This window comes from Galeopterus variegatus, unplaced genomic scaffold, assembly GCF_000696425.1.
Source record: "Galeopterus variegatus unplaced genomic scaffold, G_variegatus-3.0.2 Scaffold1269, whole genome shotgun sequence".
In the NCBI taxonomy this organism is placed as follows: Eukaryota; Metazoa; Chordata; class Mammalia; order Dermoptera; family Cynocephalidae; genus Galeopterus; species Galeopterus variegatus.
This window is the reverse complement of record NW_007727380.1, coordinates 167,497-184,424: the sequence shown is the minus strand read 5'-3', so window position 1 is coordinate 184,424 and position 16,928 is coordinate 167,497. Positions and strand designations below refer to the sequence as shown.

At 39.1% G+C, this 16,928-nt stretch overlaps 1 protein-coding gene across 7 annotated transcripts in view; it reads left to right on the top strand.

The window, feature by feature from the left end:
• Positions 1 to 16,081, top strand: part of TP63 (tumor protein p63) — a 162,969-nt gene extending 146,888 nt beyond the window's left edge. For 2 of the 7 annotated variants that reach the window (XM_008575976.1, XM_008575978.1), the window contains 4 exons: positions 7,796 to 7,953; positions 10,218 to 10,362; positions 11,661 to 11,754; positions 14,737 to 15,871. In XM_008575976.1, the coding sequence (XP_008574198.1) occupies positions 7,796 to 7,953; positions 10,218 to 10,362; positions 11,661 to 11,754; positions 14,737 to 15,033 (694 nt within the window). In that variant the 3' untranslated portion in view covers positions 15,034 to 15,871. Of the gene's footprint in view, positions 1 to 1,792; positions 2,284 to 7,795; positions 7,954 to 10,217; positions 10,363 to 11,660; positions 11,755 to 14,736 lie in introns of those variants that run through there. The other 5 variants (XM_008575979.1, XM_008575980.1, XM_008575977.1 and 2 more) reach the window with 4 other exon arrangements.
• Positions 16,082 to 16,928: the final 847 nt, after the last annotated feature.

The following is a 16,928-nucleotide window of genomic DNA, read 5'->3' as shown; positions in this document are numbered from 1 at the left end:
TTTTCTGTGTCTGTTACCAGTCCATTGGTATTTATCCTTACTGTTTCAGTTTAAAACTCATTTGGCTATGATTATCTCCAAGAATGTTATTTTTTTTCTCAAATTCACATATCTGAGGGAGAAACAAGCAATATTTTCAGTAGTAGCAATGGAGGAGAGAGTAGAGGATACAGATCTCCAAACTGATAGAAGTTATTAACACCATATTTCTAGAAATCCTCCACATTTGCAGAATATTTGCTTAAAATCACCAGCTTATAGGTAAAAACACAGATGAATTTGGCAGTCTCCTATAGTTCAGCCTTACAGTTATCATGGTACTGCACACGTTTTTATAGTTTACAGTGCTGCTTTTGAATTTTCCAGCTATGTTACTATTAACACCATATTTCTAGAAATCCTCCACATTTGCAGAATATTTGCTTAAAATCACCAGCGTATAGGTAAAAACACAGATGAATTTGGCAGTCTCCTATAGTTCAGCCTTACAGTTATCATAGTACTGCACACGTTTTTATAGTTTACAGTGCTGCTTTTGAATTTTCCAGCTATGTTACGAAGTTTTCAGGGCAGAGATTTATTACGTCTGAGTTGGAAATGAAGTAAAAACACACAGATTAATTAAACTCAGCTAGATTAGATCACATCTCTAAATTCTCACCTCTCCTTGAAGAACTGGTCTCAAAGTTTAAGCCCCTGGGGTCCATATACTGTTATCATGGCTGGAGCACTAGTTTGATTTCTGCACATTGTCCTCTGCTAGTCCTTGCTTCAAGAGAAGCCCCAAACTTTAATATCCAAACAAGGAGTGAAAGCTCTAGTTCTTTAGTTGACAGAAAATTGCTTTTATAACAATTTGTATTCTGGAATATTCTGTTAAGATAATACCAATTCTTGATGGTGAGATGGTTTACTTCATCCCAGCACTAAGCAAGTAAAAATGGCTTTGTTCCTTTGCAAAGAAACCAAATGTGATTCAAAAAGCCAGTCTGGGAAATAATTCTCAAGTACTTCATGGGGTTGCACAACTTTTAGCAAAATAAAAGGGTTTGTTTCTGGCTTCCTTGTGGCATAATTGATTTCTTAATTATGCAAAAGTTGCTTTTGTGAGTTTGATATATGTATTTACAGGCCAAGTTTGTGACTGAAAGGATTAAGATACTTATCCATCTCAATCTGAAGCACATACAAAATACTCATTAATAGTTCTTTACAAATGCATAGTGACGCAGCCCCTCTACTGATAAGATCATATTGCTTCATATTTCATAGTTAGGCTAGACAGGAACAGTAATGAGGTATAGTAATTGGGCAGATGACATTTTCCAAAAGATTAAAATTTATTCTCGTTTCTGCATTCCCTTTTTCAATTAATTGAGTCCAATATACCATATGCTAAGCCCTGTGCTGAGCACCTTGACTTTGTCTCAGTAGTCCTCAACTAAATCACCTTGTGGAACTTGTTAAAAATATATGGGCCTGTGCTCCAGCCTTGGCTCAGAAAGGGATCTGGGAAAATGCATTTTTTTTTTATACGTTCCACAATTGGTTCTTATGTATACTTCTGATTAACTACGATTGCCTTACCTCATTTTCTCTTTATAAAAACTTGAGTAGTCTCTGAGTAATTTTAAAGAAGGATAAAAAGGAAGGAATAAAAATAGGTTTTCAGGCATTCTATTGTCTATACTATGATCATGAAGGTATAAGGAGTGTGTTTCTGTATTCAATTGATTTGAATATATGAAGTCCTAAGCCTTCATCTTTTCTTTTCTCTGGTTCCTCTCTGCAGTCTCCTTTCAGCCTGCTTCAGGAATGAGCTTGTGGAGCCCCGGAGAGAAACTCCGAAACAATCTGACGTCTTCTTTAGACATTCCAACCCCCCAAACCGATCAGTGTACCCGTAGAGCACCCCCTCCGTATTTTAAGTGTGTGTGTTTCCATGTGTGTATGTGTGTGTATGTGTCCAGCCCTCATAAAACAGGACTTGAAGACACTTTGGCTCAGAGACCCAACTGCTCAAAAGCACACAGCCATTAGTGAGAGAATCTTTTTGAAGGGACTCAAAACTTTACAAGAAAGGACGTTTCTGCAGATTTTGTATCCTTAGATCTGGCATTGTCAGATCAGCAACCACTGTGTTTGTTTGTGAGCTTTTTGTTGTTTCCTGGGGGTAGGGGTTTAGATGGGAAAAGGGGCATTAAGGTGTTTATTGGAACCCTTTTCTGTTACCTTCCGTTGTGTTTCTAAAACTCTTAATGAAGCTTTTGAGCAGGTCTCAAACTTAAGATGTCTTTTTAAGAAAAGGAGAAAAAGTTGTTACTGTCTATGCATAAGTAAATTGTAGGTGACTGAGAGACTCGGTCATGCCCTTCAATGCTGGTCATGCAGTAATATTGCAGTTAGTAACAAGCTGAGGTGTCAAGTGTACTGCTGGGCAGAGAGGTGATAATTACTATAAGTAGCCAATTTTGGGGGGTGAGGTGTTCTTTTCTTCTTTTTGAGAATTTGCATTACTAGTATCCTGCCCTAATATGTAGGTAGAAAGTTCATTAATGCTATGTCAGTGCCTACCTCTGCCACTGAATGTCAACATCTGATATGATACAATCCTCCTTGCACATAAAATCCTGAAGACCTACCCCAAAACTTGTTAAACCCTAAGGCAGGTAAATTTATATTGCAGTTTTAATGGGAAGGTAAAACCACTCCAATAATATTGCCCCAGGCAGTTATTTACCATTATTCAGAGCTTCATATAGAGTTCAAAGTCCTCTCACCAAATCTATGATTAATTTGTTCAGTTGGAGCTCCTAGCCCTAAATTCTACCAACCATAAAACCTACCATATTACAGACACTGTTCAAATGCATTTATCCAAGAGACTTAGGTTTTGATTAAGTGAAGTCCAAGGAGACACATGCTAAAATCAACACTCCTGGCCTAGAAATTAAAGATAGAAAGAGTAGATGACTTTAGTTAGAGAATCTCTATTTCTTTCCATTTAAATACATATTTTAAAATAATAGCATAAAGACTTTAAAAATCTCCTCCCTTCCCCATCTCCCCAAAACAGATCATCAGTGTTGTATTCTCTGTTAAGACAATGATTCTTGTTATTGAGGCTGTTGCTTTATGGATGTGTGATTTTAATTTTCAATAAACTTTTGCATCTTGGTTTATCTTGCATTTTTTTGTTTCTGTCTCTCTTCCTTTTTTTTTTTTCTTAAGTTCTAGAATATTCTCATGTAAGTGCTTGAAGTATCATATAGGTCTAAAGAACAAGAATAATAGAACAGTCACTTCGATCCTGTCTACATGTCTTCTCTCAATATTTAGTGTTTCTATTTAAGATACTCTGTATCAAGATTATTGATCCTAAAAATTAATTGCAATGCCTACACTAACTTAAAAAAATATTTTAGCTCTATAAGTGTCTAATTTCATCATGGTTATTTAGGCACCATAGTATCATTTAGATATCTCTAAACAAGCCTCAATTTGTATCTTATATTGCTGAATTTACTGAAATAAATGTAAATCAAGTACAAATTTATTAAATAATTTGGCTTCTATGATATAGGCATTAGCAAATATGTAGCCAAAAATCTGTAGTGGAACCTGTTGTCCAATGCTTTTTTAAAAAATTTACAGTATGTTCTGAGCTTTGACTAATTCCTTGTAAGAACTTCATAAGAAGTTATTCTGCATAAAATAATTGCCAAAAATCTGTAGTGGAACCTGTTGTCCAATGCTTTTTTAAAAAATTTACAGTATGTTCTAAGCTTTGACTAATTCCTTGTAAGAACTTCATAAGAAGTTATTCTGCATAAAATAATTTAGGAGCTTAGATAAATACTTAAATAATAACTTTATGTTTGAGATAAAAGTATATTAGTAAAATCAGATAATCTTGTTACATTTATAAAGTGTTTTTAATTAGTCTAATCCTTTCATTCCCAAATCCCTGAAAGGATTGGTGAGTATGTTTTAGCTTAATATTTGCTTTTTCTTTTAGAAGTTTTTTTTTTCTTTCAGCCTGTTTTTATGTAAGTTTTTGATGAGTTTATAATTTTATATAAATGCACATATTTGAAATGATGGAAAATACTTGAAAATTATGATTGTTAGCTACAGAATAAATGTTGCCCTTTGTTTCTGGAAACAGGATTTCCCAGGTAGAGAGAAAGGTCACAGGCCGGGCAGTACTGAGCAAAATTTAGAGGAGGAACAATTCCTTTTCTGACGTCCCCTGCCTTTCCTTTTTTGGGGGTCTTTTTTATACCAGGTATGTTCTGTTATACCCCCAGTATACATCCTTTTTCCCCTCTCAAATTCTACACTCCAGAAATGGTTTGGAGAAACAGATTTAACCTGATGTACCACCAAATTCTTTTAGAGTTGTTTTTTTTTTTAAATAGCAATGGAAGATTTGTGCCAAAAGAGGGAGTCTAGTGGAATTCTAGGTGTCTCCTGAAAGGTGGAGAAAGTAACTTGTGTTTTCTCAGAAATTTTGACATTCACCACATAGATAACTTTGAATTTGCGACTTCTCAAAAATTTTGACATTCTACCACATAATAGTCACTAGAGTTGGAATCAGTAAACCTGATTTCTAATCCTGGATTATCTAAAACCCCACTATTAGCTCTGAAATTCTGAATTTTATTCTTAGTCATGTGTGCAGAAGCTTAACATTGTTAGAGTTAAGAACTTGGACTTGGCTTTACTGGGATTTCTCCTCAAAACCAAAAATATGAGACACATCTTTCTATATATGTCACATTGAATTTTTAGAAAAATGTAGTAAGTGTCTAGAGAAAACAACCTTGGGTGTATACCTTGTTATTTCTCCTGAGGAGAGCTGTGTTCTTACTTTCTGACTTTTTGGTTTTGGTTTGAGGGAGGATCACAGGTCAGATACCGCATAATCTTCATAGTAACTCTTCTGGAATAAATATAATACCTGTTCTACAGATTAAGAAAATGAGATTCAAGAGACTTGGATGACATTCAAAGTCACTTAAACAGCTTGTGTCAGATCTAGAAAGTGACCCAGATGTTTCTGTTGACTCTAAAAATCTATGTTCTGTGGTTTCTGATCTACATTCCTCAAATGAAGTGGTTTATGATGAAAAATAATAAATGAACTGATCAAATAGTCAAAAATAACCACAAGGGAAAGGGAGAAGAAATCCTGTTGTAGCAGGATTTAGAAGGCATTTAATATAGCTGAGGGTCCAGGGTAAATGCAAAGCTTTTAAATGTGTTTTTATTTTCCCAGTTGTGGACATTAATGGTTCAAGTGCTATAGGTTCAACTGATTTAGGGGAATGGAAAAGAAAGGTAAAGTTCTCTTTAAGTAACAGAGGACTGACCTGCATCTGGGATAGGGGCTCCCTGGCATCTTTGGTACGCTGCAGTGGGCCACAACAGTTGAAGCAGCAGCAGCTGACGAAGCATCTCACAAAGCATCTCTTTGCTGCCTTGCCCTGTGCTTCTTTACACTTTGGTGTAGACTTAAGGTTGCTCCTAAGTATATCCAAATGTGCTGGCTCTTCTCCAAGGCTCCTACCCAGGGAAGGAGTGGACTCAGAGTGCTTCATAATAGGCTGAGAGGCACCCTTTACTACATCTCTTGCTCCCTGCTCTATCTCAGTCTCCTGCATTTTTCTTACCCCTTTACCCATTTCTTGATCCTGTAACCTACCACTGTCTTATTTCTGGGGAGGTGTTGCACAATGAAAGAAAAAACTCTTGGACTGGGTACCAAGGGACCTGGTTTTATCCTTAACTCATTCATTAGCAATATGTGGCCTTGGGCATAGTTTTTTCTTAAAGACTTATATTTCCTCATTCTGCCATTCCCTGTCCTGCCATATCATGACCTGCTCCACAGGGGTGCTGTGACAATCATTCAGAACGTGAATAAAGGAGAGCTTGGTAACCTGAAGTGTTTTGCAGTTGGGAGAATTTATTATGTAAACACCTGTTCGTACAATTTGGGTCTATAATTGTGAATACTTGAGAAAGGCTAAATAGAAAAATCAATGCCCACCTACCTTAAAGGCAGTCATTGTAAAATGCCGCTGAACTGTTAGTTATACATTAGTTGTCATCTCATTTATGCAAATTTATGTATAGTGTATTGTTTGCATTCTTCCAGCTGTGGCTCTTCAGTGATATGGAATTGGGTCTTCCCTGTTTCCATGTAATCACGAAGAATACAGAGTGGCACCTTCAAAGACCAATGCTCCTGCTGTGCCACCCAAGTGCTACAGCCATTTTTAAAAAAATTTTTTTAAACATCATTATGCCATGCTTGCTTGGGACCTGCGTTCATTTACAGAGCCTTCAAAATTTTATGCACACACACACACAAATAAAACTCAGAGTGGCACCTTCAAAGACCAATGCTCCTGCTGTGCCACCCAAGTGCTACAGCCATTTTTTAAAAAATTTTTTTAAACATCATTATGCCATGTTTGCTTGGGACCTGCGTTCATTTACAGAGCCTTCAAAATTTTATGCACACACACACACAAATAAAACTCCCCCCCAAAATTTTTTTTATCTGCCCTCTAATGTAAATATGGCTGCAGCCGGAAGGAGGCAAAAAGAAACAAAATAATACATTTTGCTCAAAGCCAAGTCTTCATTCTGCAGGCACAGTAATTACCGTAAGTGCCACATAGTCTGTAAAGTTCCTCTTCATGTTCTCTCTTTCAGTTCTCATCACAGTCCTACAGGGGAGGAGGGATTATTATTACTGTTGTATCTACTACTCTGTGAGCATCAAAAGATGGGCCCCATTTCTTTTTAGTTTACCTGGCTCTCACATCTAATTCATGAAGCAAGGGTGTATGTATGTAGTTTGTGTTTTTTGTTTTGTTTTTTGAGAAAATGAAGGCAAGGATTTTAAGTATCTTGCACAGAGACCTATAGCTTCCTCATATATTCTAGAGGAAGACTTAAATTTTGATTTTCTGACTCTCATTCTACTATATATCACTTATTCTAATTAATAGGAAAGTCAGGAATGAATATCAAGTAGGGAAAATCATCTGTAATGTAACACATAATATGACAGACCATTCTAGTAAATTGCCAAGTTGGAGGCTATACTGAGTGGAAAACTGTTGGATTTTGTGTATTTTGTTTTGATTTCCCATTTCTCCTGGGAGACTTGTGGGAAGTCAACAGAACAGTTGTTTGGACTTCAGAGTTCTACTTCATAGAAAGGCTGTTGGCATTAGGATGGGTTTTCTCATGGCCCATGAACATCTCAGCTGAGAAAGCATGTTTCCAACTTGGGGCCTCTGAATATCCCAAATGGCCTAGGAAGCTGCAGATGGAATGCCTCAGCTGCAATCTGAGCTTGGGATCTCCGTGTCTTTCATCAGCCTTTATGTCTTTGCTCTGTTCTTTCTCCCTACTAGTTTTCAGTCTTGTTTGAGATGAAGGGCAAGAGAGGGGAAGAAGATGGAGGAAACAATGGAGGAAAAAGAAAGATGCAATTATTTTCTGTCTCACAAAGGAGATGCTTGAGAAAGATATTAAACTCTGTACTGTGCACATTCAGGAAAAATATGATTTGATGACAGCCTTGCAATCACTGTCTAGTCAGGAAATATTCTGAAATGGAAACAAAATTAACAACTGACCATCAATCCTGGAGGAATATTTTGCAAGTGTACAGTTTGAGGACATGTTTTAATCTTAGACGTGCTGGAAATGACCAGTCCTCATTCCTCAAGTCCCATGCTCACCATCATTTCCATGTTCGTGTTCCTAGGACCTCGATGCAGTCTCAGTCTTCATACGGTAACAGCTCCCCACCTCTGAACAAAATGAACAGCATGAACAAGCTGCCTTCCGTGAGCCAGCTCATCAACCCTCAGCAGCGCAGCGCCCTCACTCCGACCACCATTCCTGATGGCATGGGAGCCAACAGTAAGAGCACCTCCCGTTAGGTGCACCTGAAGGATGAACAGGGCTGGTATAAGAAAAGACTCTGCTCTGGGTTGGGGAAAAGGCTTGTCCTTAAGCTAAGTGAGAGGCACAGGGGGACAAATCTGATCATAGTCAACTGGCTTGGGTTTCTGACAGTAAAGCTCTCAGTCTTGAGGTGTATGGTACCTTACAAAACCCACTGGTAGAAGTGGAGAAGGCTGTTTTTTCAGTAGTGATAAGAACTGTACACTTTCAGCCAAACTGATGGACAACCACCTTGTGCAATCTTTAAGACAGTCAAAAGGAAATGTATCCAACGTGTGGGAAATAACATGGTGTGGTAGACTTAAAATCTAGAGAAATACATTATGGTCTGGACTCTGTTGCTGAATTAGTTACATAATTATAGACAAGTCACTTCTCTGCTGTAATGTTCAGTTTTTCATCCATAAAATTACCACTCTGCACGTTTAACATTTTTTGAGTCTATCCTCCTACAGTCTTGACCTTCTTAACTCACCTACTCCGTCCCATACACACTCAGTAGGGAACTGACCTATGAAGGGTTCTGCTTTTTACTTATTCACACAAATTCCTCATGTCAACTAATTATAAATGTAAAAAGCCTTGTGAGACTTGGACCTCCAAATGGACGATGATTGTCTGTAGCTTTGCTATAAATATGCTTATTCACACAAATTCCTCATGTCAACTAATTATAAATGTAAAAAGCCTTGTGAGACTTGGGCCTCCAAATGGACGATGATTGTCTGTAGCTTTGCTATAAATATGATTATCTTGCCCGCTAGAACTAAATCTAGCAAAGTGGATGCATAATCTTGAAAGAAAAAAAGGATGGTAAGAACATAGAAGGATGTATAATAATATTCTCAGGGATGCAGAACACTAAACACTGCACAGGTATCCTGTAATCTCCACCCCCTAAAAAAAGGTACCCTGGATCTTGTCCTTTGAAATCCCTAATTATTTTGATCAAGCATCTAAACTTGCATTTCAGTGTTGCCGTAAAAAGCCTGGGCTTTCTGAAAGAAGTTATGGGAGGCTAGAATTGTGTCTCTCTCTGGTGTGGTGGCACATGTTCCTATTTTAATGAGATAGAGGTGTATGTGGTATGGTTGCCTGTTGTGACAACAAGGACTTTAGAGCCAGATTGCTCTCTCACTAGTGATACATGCATTCTAAGGCTCAAAACCTGACCCCTTGACAGGTCTGCTATTTTGACAGTAAAAGGAATAAAAACCATTCATTTTCCACTGTATTCTTTCTTGTGATATCTTAGAGTCCTCGACTTGTTTCTTGAGATGGCAAACTAATGGTAATGGTGGTGATGCTTCACATTTGTGTAACTTACACTTTGCCTGCTTTTTCTTATTTATACTTCACAGTTATCCTTTGATGTACTCAGAAGGGAAACGGGTTGAGATGGGACAGGGCTATGCCCTCTAGCCAGCTAGTTAGTGGCGGAGGCCGGTTACCCTCGGCACACTACTGTTCACTGAAGTGGAAACAAATTAAATTCACCTTTTTGTAGATAAATTACTTTGCTTTTTTTTGACTTGAAGGCAAAGTTTATTTCATAAATACTATACTTTGTTCTCTACCAGTGAATGTTTGCAGTTTATAATTTAGTAAAATACCAGTAGGTTTTGGTGGCGTTTCTGCATACTACGCTGAAATGGAGCATAAGAAAGAGTTAAAATTTTTTGTTGTGTTCTTCCTTCTTAGGTGTATGGTTCCCTAAAAATGAAACAGTAATTCCTTCCATTCCCCAATAAATATTCTAAAGGTCACTCTCTCATTTGCAGGTTTGTTCATTTGTTCACTTAGCTTAAGTTTGCTGAGCATCTCCTCTGTGCCAGGCACTGTGCTAGGGTCTGTGGGGACTAGACATGTACAAGATCTAATCTCCTTCTTCATTTACCCATGAAAGCAAATACAAGGAGGACCATATTAACATTAGGAGTGACAAGCAATTGGACAAAGAATTAGAAGCAGGGAAAATGGTGAGAAAAGATTGTCAGGACAAAGTGCAAAGGTCAACAAGTGTGAAATGAGTTTGGATTCTGGTGACTATTCTATGTGACTAGATGTAGAGTGCTTGGAGGGGTGTAGTGAGAGATAACACTGAAGAGGAAGGTTGGTAGTTTAGCCCTTGGCAACATTAAACCAGGGTAGATGGACCCCTGGGATGCTGGTACGTGATGACGGCAGTAACGCTCTCTGTTCCTCCTGCTTCTGTTCAGTTCCTATGATGAGCACCCACATGCCATTGGCTGGAGACATGAATGGACTCAGCCCCACCCAGGCCCTCCCTCCCCCACTCTCCATGCCGTCCACCTCCCACTGCACCCCCCCACCTCCGTACCCCACAGATTGCAGCATTGTCAGGTGAGTCCACAGCATGTGCCCCTGGGGGCCTGTCCTAAGCATCCTGGGTGGGGGAGGGCAGATACTGTCAAAGCTGATAAAACAGTTGGAAGGAGAGAAAGCGAGCAGCCCTATGTTTGAAGGTCAGCCACTATTATCCCTGATCTATGGGGTAGTCAGCACTGTGTTTAATCAAGGAAAACTATCATCAGCATGGGAAAAAGTGAAAATGTGTGATTATAGGCATATAATTTTCATGTCTGTTTTCCCCGTCTTCACTCACTCCCTCTTCCCTCACACTTTTACACTGTCAGTTGTGGCCCTCAAGTTGGTGCTCAGGGCTGGGTTTCCCAAAAGGGCAGAAAACTTGCTCTCTTGCTCCCTTTCCTGCTCTCTAGGCCTCATAGCTCTCAGCCATTTCCAGGGACCATTATTTTGGAGTTGATTGACCATAAAAAGGTTGTAGTGTTAGCAAAAATGGCAGGAACTTTCAAGAACCTCATGGTTTCTCGTGCTCTTCACATAGGAAATAGGGAGACTCCAGGCAAGGGGAGTTCAGAGGGTCAAAAGAAAAAAATGCATGAAGCCTGAAAGATCTGTTTCCCACAGAAGCAAGAGCAGGTTTCCAAATTTCACACCTAGTGCTCATCTTCTGCCTCTGCTTTGTGTGCAGAATGGTTCTTTCACTTAGCTGCTGGAATGATTTGTATTAATGCTCATGTAGTGCCCGTCAAAGAGATGGCAAAGTGCATGGCTTATCCCACCCAGGTCTGGCCCTGTGACCATGCCACCATCAGTCTCAGACCAGCAACAAAAAGGAGGAGATCTGTAGTCTAAGGAGGACATAAATCACAAAGGATTAATGACTTCATAGAGCAGTGGCCTATGATTTTTTCTTAACCACATAAAACATTCTCAGAAACTTCACATACAAAATAATTAAAATAGAGATGCTCATTTTGGAATGAAGAGCAAGGAGGCAAGAGGGCTGGGAACTGACCACTGGACTCCTTTCTTTCACCCCCTGCAATGGCTCCTAAGGCACTTACACAGAACCCTAGAATTCCACAGATCACCATTTGAAAATCGCTGATCTGCCAGAATTATTATAGTTGATTTTAATTTCGACAGACCTGAAGTTCAAGTCACTAATAATCGCCAAACCTCAAATCCAAGGCCCACATATATTTTATCCGCCCCTAGTCTCTTATGTAGAGCATCCAAGGGCAAAATGTTGGGTTTTCCTTTATCTCGCCAGTGCAGCTGGGGTGAACTTTCTTTTTCTGTTTCCTCCTTCCTCTTCCCTCCTCCCTCTGCAGTTTCTTAGCGAGGTTGGGCTGTTCATCATGTCTGGAATATTTCACGACCCAGGGGCTGACCACCATCTATCAGATTGAGCATTACTCCATGGATGTAAGTAACTGTTAGACTTTTCTCTTGAGTTTTGTTTCTTTATTTCCTCCTTCTGGTGACATTGGCCTTGTAGTTCTATCCTTGCTAGTTTTAAAATTTGTTTTTGGCATGCCCCTAATCCTCAATTTTGATGGAACCTATAACCATATTAGAAGTGTTCTGAGGCTTCAACCTGTGCGTACTGGAAGGTCAGCAATCACTTTTCCTCAGCTTGTCTGATCCGTCAGCAATGGTTTGTTGCACTCATACTATATGCAAAATGGGAAAGAAGAGAAACAATTCCCAACATCAAGAACTTTATGATCTCTAAAGAATGCAGAGAATTTTTGGGATGTCTCATTAATTTCTATAAGTCCCCAGGAGAATAGAAGGAATCAGGCGCTGTTATTCTTACTTAAAAACATGTAGAGGTGACAATAGTCATAGTCATTTACCATGATGAGTGGATGACAGAACCAGGAATAGAACCCTGGTGTGTAAGCTTCTAGTCTATGACTTTATTAACCAGCCTTTTCTGCATCACCTTAAAAAAAGACCTAAAGGGGGATTCAAATGTTCCTTTCAATTAAAAGTATATGTTCCTTCATTCATTTTCAGTTTTATCACAATAGGGCCCAGCCACCCAGGGAATGATCACTGGCCATGAGTTCAGGTCCCAACCATGCTATTTAATAGCAATGAGAACTTGGGGTTATCACTTTGTCTCCCTGGGTCTCAGTGAATCAAATTGGGTTCAAAATCACTCTCTTCTGGCTTTGATAGTCTTTGTCTTTTGAAATAAGCTGGATGAAAGGCGACTTTTTCTTGCTTCCTACACCACTTCTTGAACTCCTGCTCACAGGGGAGCTGGTATTGCTCTGGTTTATGGCAGTCTGATTTCCCCCCCCCCCCCACAGGCTTCTCTTTGTGCTGCTCTCTTTGGGGTTCACTATCCTCTCCTCTAGCTTCCAGATGGCACTTCAGACTGGTGAAGGAAGATAGTCTCTGCTCTGCTACTGCTTCTAGAGTTGGAACCTCTTTTTTTCCCCTCCTTGAGCACCGATGCTAGGATGCCCCTGCAGCCTGAGAATGCCCCAGCCCTGTGGTGACAAGTATATGCTGTGCTGGCCCTATGCCCTCCCTTCCTCCACCCATAAGTCAACCTGGCTGCTGCCCCCTGACAGAATAAAGTATAAGTGAAAACTATAGAGAAAGGTTTAAGAGGAAATTCCAACAGTATTCGGAGAACTTTTCAATCATTTCCATCCAGTGAAGAGAACAGAGTCACCCCGTATTTGCAGGAGCCTCCTATAGTAGAGTTTTACCTGATGGAACAGGAAATCTGCCTTTTCCCTATATTTTTAGAGTCATCCTTTTCATTTGTTCAGTATTCCCCATGGGGGAGTGTGTCAGGATTCTCCCTTGTCTATTAGGATCTGTAGATACTCTCCGTAAGTCCATCTCTGCTGGTGTTGACTAAGTCTTGTGCCAGTCTCTAGGCTACAGCTTTCTCACCTGTCAGTCAACAGTTAAAACCTGTCCAGAGAGTTGTGAAGATTAATGGAGCCTAGTTTACAAAAAGCTACGGACTTGGAGTCTCAGAAGTATAAAGAGTCCAAGAAGCATATAGAGCTATACTCGTCTATTTGTGGATTATCTCTTTTGTAATGTATTTTTCTGCTGCAATAAGAAATTAGAGTACCTCTAATGGCCTGAAAATTTACACCACAGAAAAAGTATGACACTATACTGCTAATTTCTGAATTGGGAAGGGTTGGGAAGCTATACAATTTTCTTATCCTCACCTCGGCTTCTTCCTGCTCATTTCTGGAAGTAGACACCTCTTTCTCAGTTTGACTCTTAGCACCAGTCTGAGTTACTTGGCATCTCTTCCTGGAAGAGGAATATGATTAAATTGGGGGTTTTTCATTAGTATTCCCTGTAAGATGCAAAGATGAATTAATAATGTAACATAATAATAGTACGAATGGTTAACATTTATAGTATGTTTTATAAGTTATGAAACTTTCATAGCCACATTTCACATATAAGTCTACAATATATGTCGACCTAAAAAGCAAATTTATCTCTTTTAACCAATGAAGAAACTGAAGCCAGTAGAGAATGAGTGACTTGCTAGAGTTCCATAGCCAGGCAGTGACAGAACAGGAATCTCTTGCCAAGGTTTTCTGACTCCGAGCACAGTGTGCTTTCTGCTCACCATTTTCTCCATACAAAATGTGAGCTACCACTGAAACAAGCTAATGAAGAGCTGATGGTAGTTAAGATTGACTCTATTTCTAATGCCTTCTACTCCCACTCATAGAACAGGGGTATGATTGTCTTGCATTTTGATACCCTGGTTTATCTAAACACCAAGAGACCTTTTGGCCAATAGGGCAATTTTAGGCTCAGAGGATGTCCTTTATTCACTTAGTTGTGTGACTTGTCAACCTCTCTGACCTTCAGTATTTTTTAACTATAAAACAGGTGTAATAACATCTACCACTAATCTGAGGATTAAATGAGATCATGAACATAAAGTAATTAGTTCAGTGCCTGGCATGTAGAAAGTGCTCGATCCCTGTTGACGGTCCTTTTTTCTCATCTCCTCAACCCAGTGGTGGTGACATTTCATTAATACCTTTCTTCTAGTGACTAGAACCAGGTAGACTTAAGAGTCAGAAAGTACCTTCTGTTTCTGTTTGGGATTTTTGACCTCTCATCTAACTACTATCCCCATTTTACCAATAGAGAATCTGAGGCCAGTAGAAAATAGTGAAGTGTTACCCACAAGCAGAGATGGCATCTCAAGGCTGTGCTTATGTGCTTAGTTACGTATAGTGCTGAAGACTATCGGAGAGCTCATTTTATTTTCCAGTTTAGGGATCAATAAATTCAGATCAATTAACCAGAGCACCAGGGAAGGACAAAAGGGTATGGAGTAAATGTCCACTTGTCTCTTTGTGCTCATTCTCCCTGACTCCCTTCCCTGTTGCATAGGATTTGGCAAGTCTGAAAATCCCTGAGCAATTCCGACATGCCATCTGGAAGGGCATCCTGGACCACCGACAGCTTCATGACTTCTCCTCCCCTCCCCACCTCCTGCGGACCCCCAGCGGCGCCTCTACTGTCAGCGTGGGCTCCAGTGAGACCCGGGGCGAGCGTGTTATTGACGCTGTGCGCTTCACCCTCCGCCAGACCATCTCCTTCCCACCCCGTGATGAGTGGAATGACTTCAACTTTGACATGGATGCTCGTCGCAACAAGCAACAGCGCATCAAAGAGGAGGGGGAGTGAGCCCCACTATGTGGCCTCTTGTTATCCTCTTCCCACCTGCCCACCTCCCTACAAGGCACTCCTGCTTATCTTCAAAGTGTTCTCCTAGCTCTTCCCCTTCCTCTTCTCAGTCTGCTTTCTTATGGCAAGCAGTAAGAGACTACCTTTTACCTAACCTCTGATCTGGCATCTGATTCTGATTCTGGCTTTAAGCCTTTAAAGCTATTGCTTGCAGGACCGAAGTTGCCATAGCTAGGTAGAAGTGAGCAAAACAGAGGTAGGTGTCTCCTTAAGCTGCAGAGATCTCTCATTGACTTTTATAAAGCATTTTCACCCTTATAGTCTAAGACTATATATATAAATATATAAATATACAGTATATATTTTTGGGTGGGGGCATTGAGTATTGTTTAAAATGTAATTTAAAGGAAAGGAAATTGAAATGCACTTATTGACTTTTTTTTTTTTTTTTTACTTGTTTTGAATGGCTTATCTATACCCTTCTCTCAAGGGGTATATCATGTGTAGTGATAGGTACCTAGAGCTTGATGGTACCTGTGAGTGACAATGATGTAAAAGTCCTTTTGTTTCTTTGGATGCTGAATACATGTCACATCAAAGCTCTGAATAGATCCAGTTGTATTTGCCATTGCTTTTAGTGGGTGAGACTGTACATATGTACACGATTCTCTGTGTTGGTGTATTTTATGTTACTGACATCCCTTATAGTGATGGGGTTCACTTTGGGGCTGTTTAATCCAATTACAAGAAAAAGTTCATGTTCACATTATCACACACCAAAGGAAAGAGCACATCCTTTCTTGCTTTTGGTTGGGAATGAGAAATGTGGGTCATGGCTAAAATTCTTAAAAGGTCCATGGCAGCCACTTCAAAAACACCTGGTATCAGGTGTCTGGGTATATCAGTAACCCCCTCAAATTTAATAGCAGACACTTTATCTTGTAGTGTTTATAGGAAAACATTTGCTGCCATTACAGAAGCCTTAAAACTAAATGTCACTACTAAATTGACTAACTCAAATACACATTTTTCACTCTTGTTAGAATTCAGGTTGACTCAATTGGGATAAATGCCATCTACCTAAGTCTTACAGTGAAATTTAATATCTATTAAGAATATCCAGGAAAACCAGGAATCTTTCAGAAATATTGAGTCTCCACCAAACAGTAAGATACTTAGCAAACCATGAATTGAAGTTCTTAAAAGATCTTTCAAAAGATAGATAATTGTTTATTTGGTAAATATTTCTTTTAAAGATCCTCATATTCTATAAAACTCTGCATGTAGAGGCTCATTTACCTCTCTGTCTTCTAAGTTTAAAATAGGAATGGTTATTTGGAAAATATAAAATTATGAGATCAGTTTTCCTGTGGCATAAGTTGCATCACTGTATCATTTTTCTTTTTTGATCAGTAAGAGTTTAGGTTTATTGGAAAGTAACTGTGAGAATTTAATTTCCCGTCCGTCTCCCTTCTGGACTGTGCATAGACATGTAAATGTCCCCACAGATCAAGGGATAAGCCTTTTATGGAAGCTGTTGCTTAAACCACATAAATAGAGATGTCTTCAGATTTGGGGAAAACATGTAAATGACAGTATTCCCTCTAGATATTTCAGAAACATACTTTGTTACCCATATTTTATTTTTTTCAAAATATAAAACAAATATTGTGTATATATGCTAATGAGCTCTAAAATCTTCCCATGCATTCTGATGAAAGGCTATCATTGCACATAAGCTTCCATTTTTATTTTAAAGTGCAAAAAAACCTAATATGGCTCTAAAAGGTAATGTGTGGATTTCATTTGAAAAGTGTATATATATTTTGCATGTGAAATTGCATATTTTGTATTTTGATTATTTTTTTCTCTTCTTGGGATAGTGGGTTTTTCAG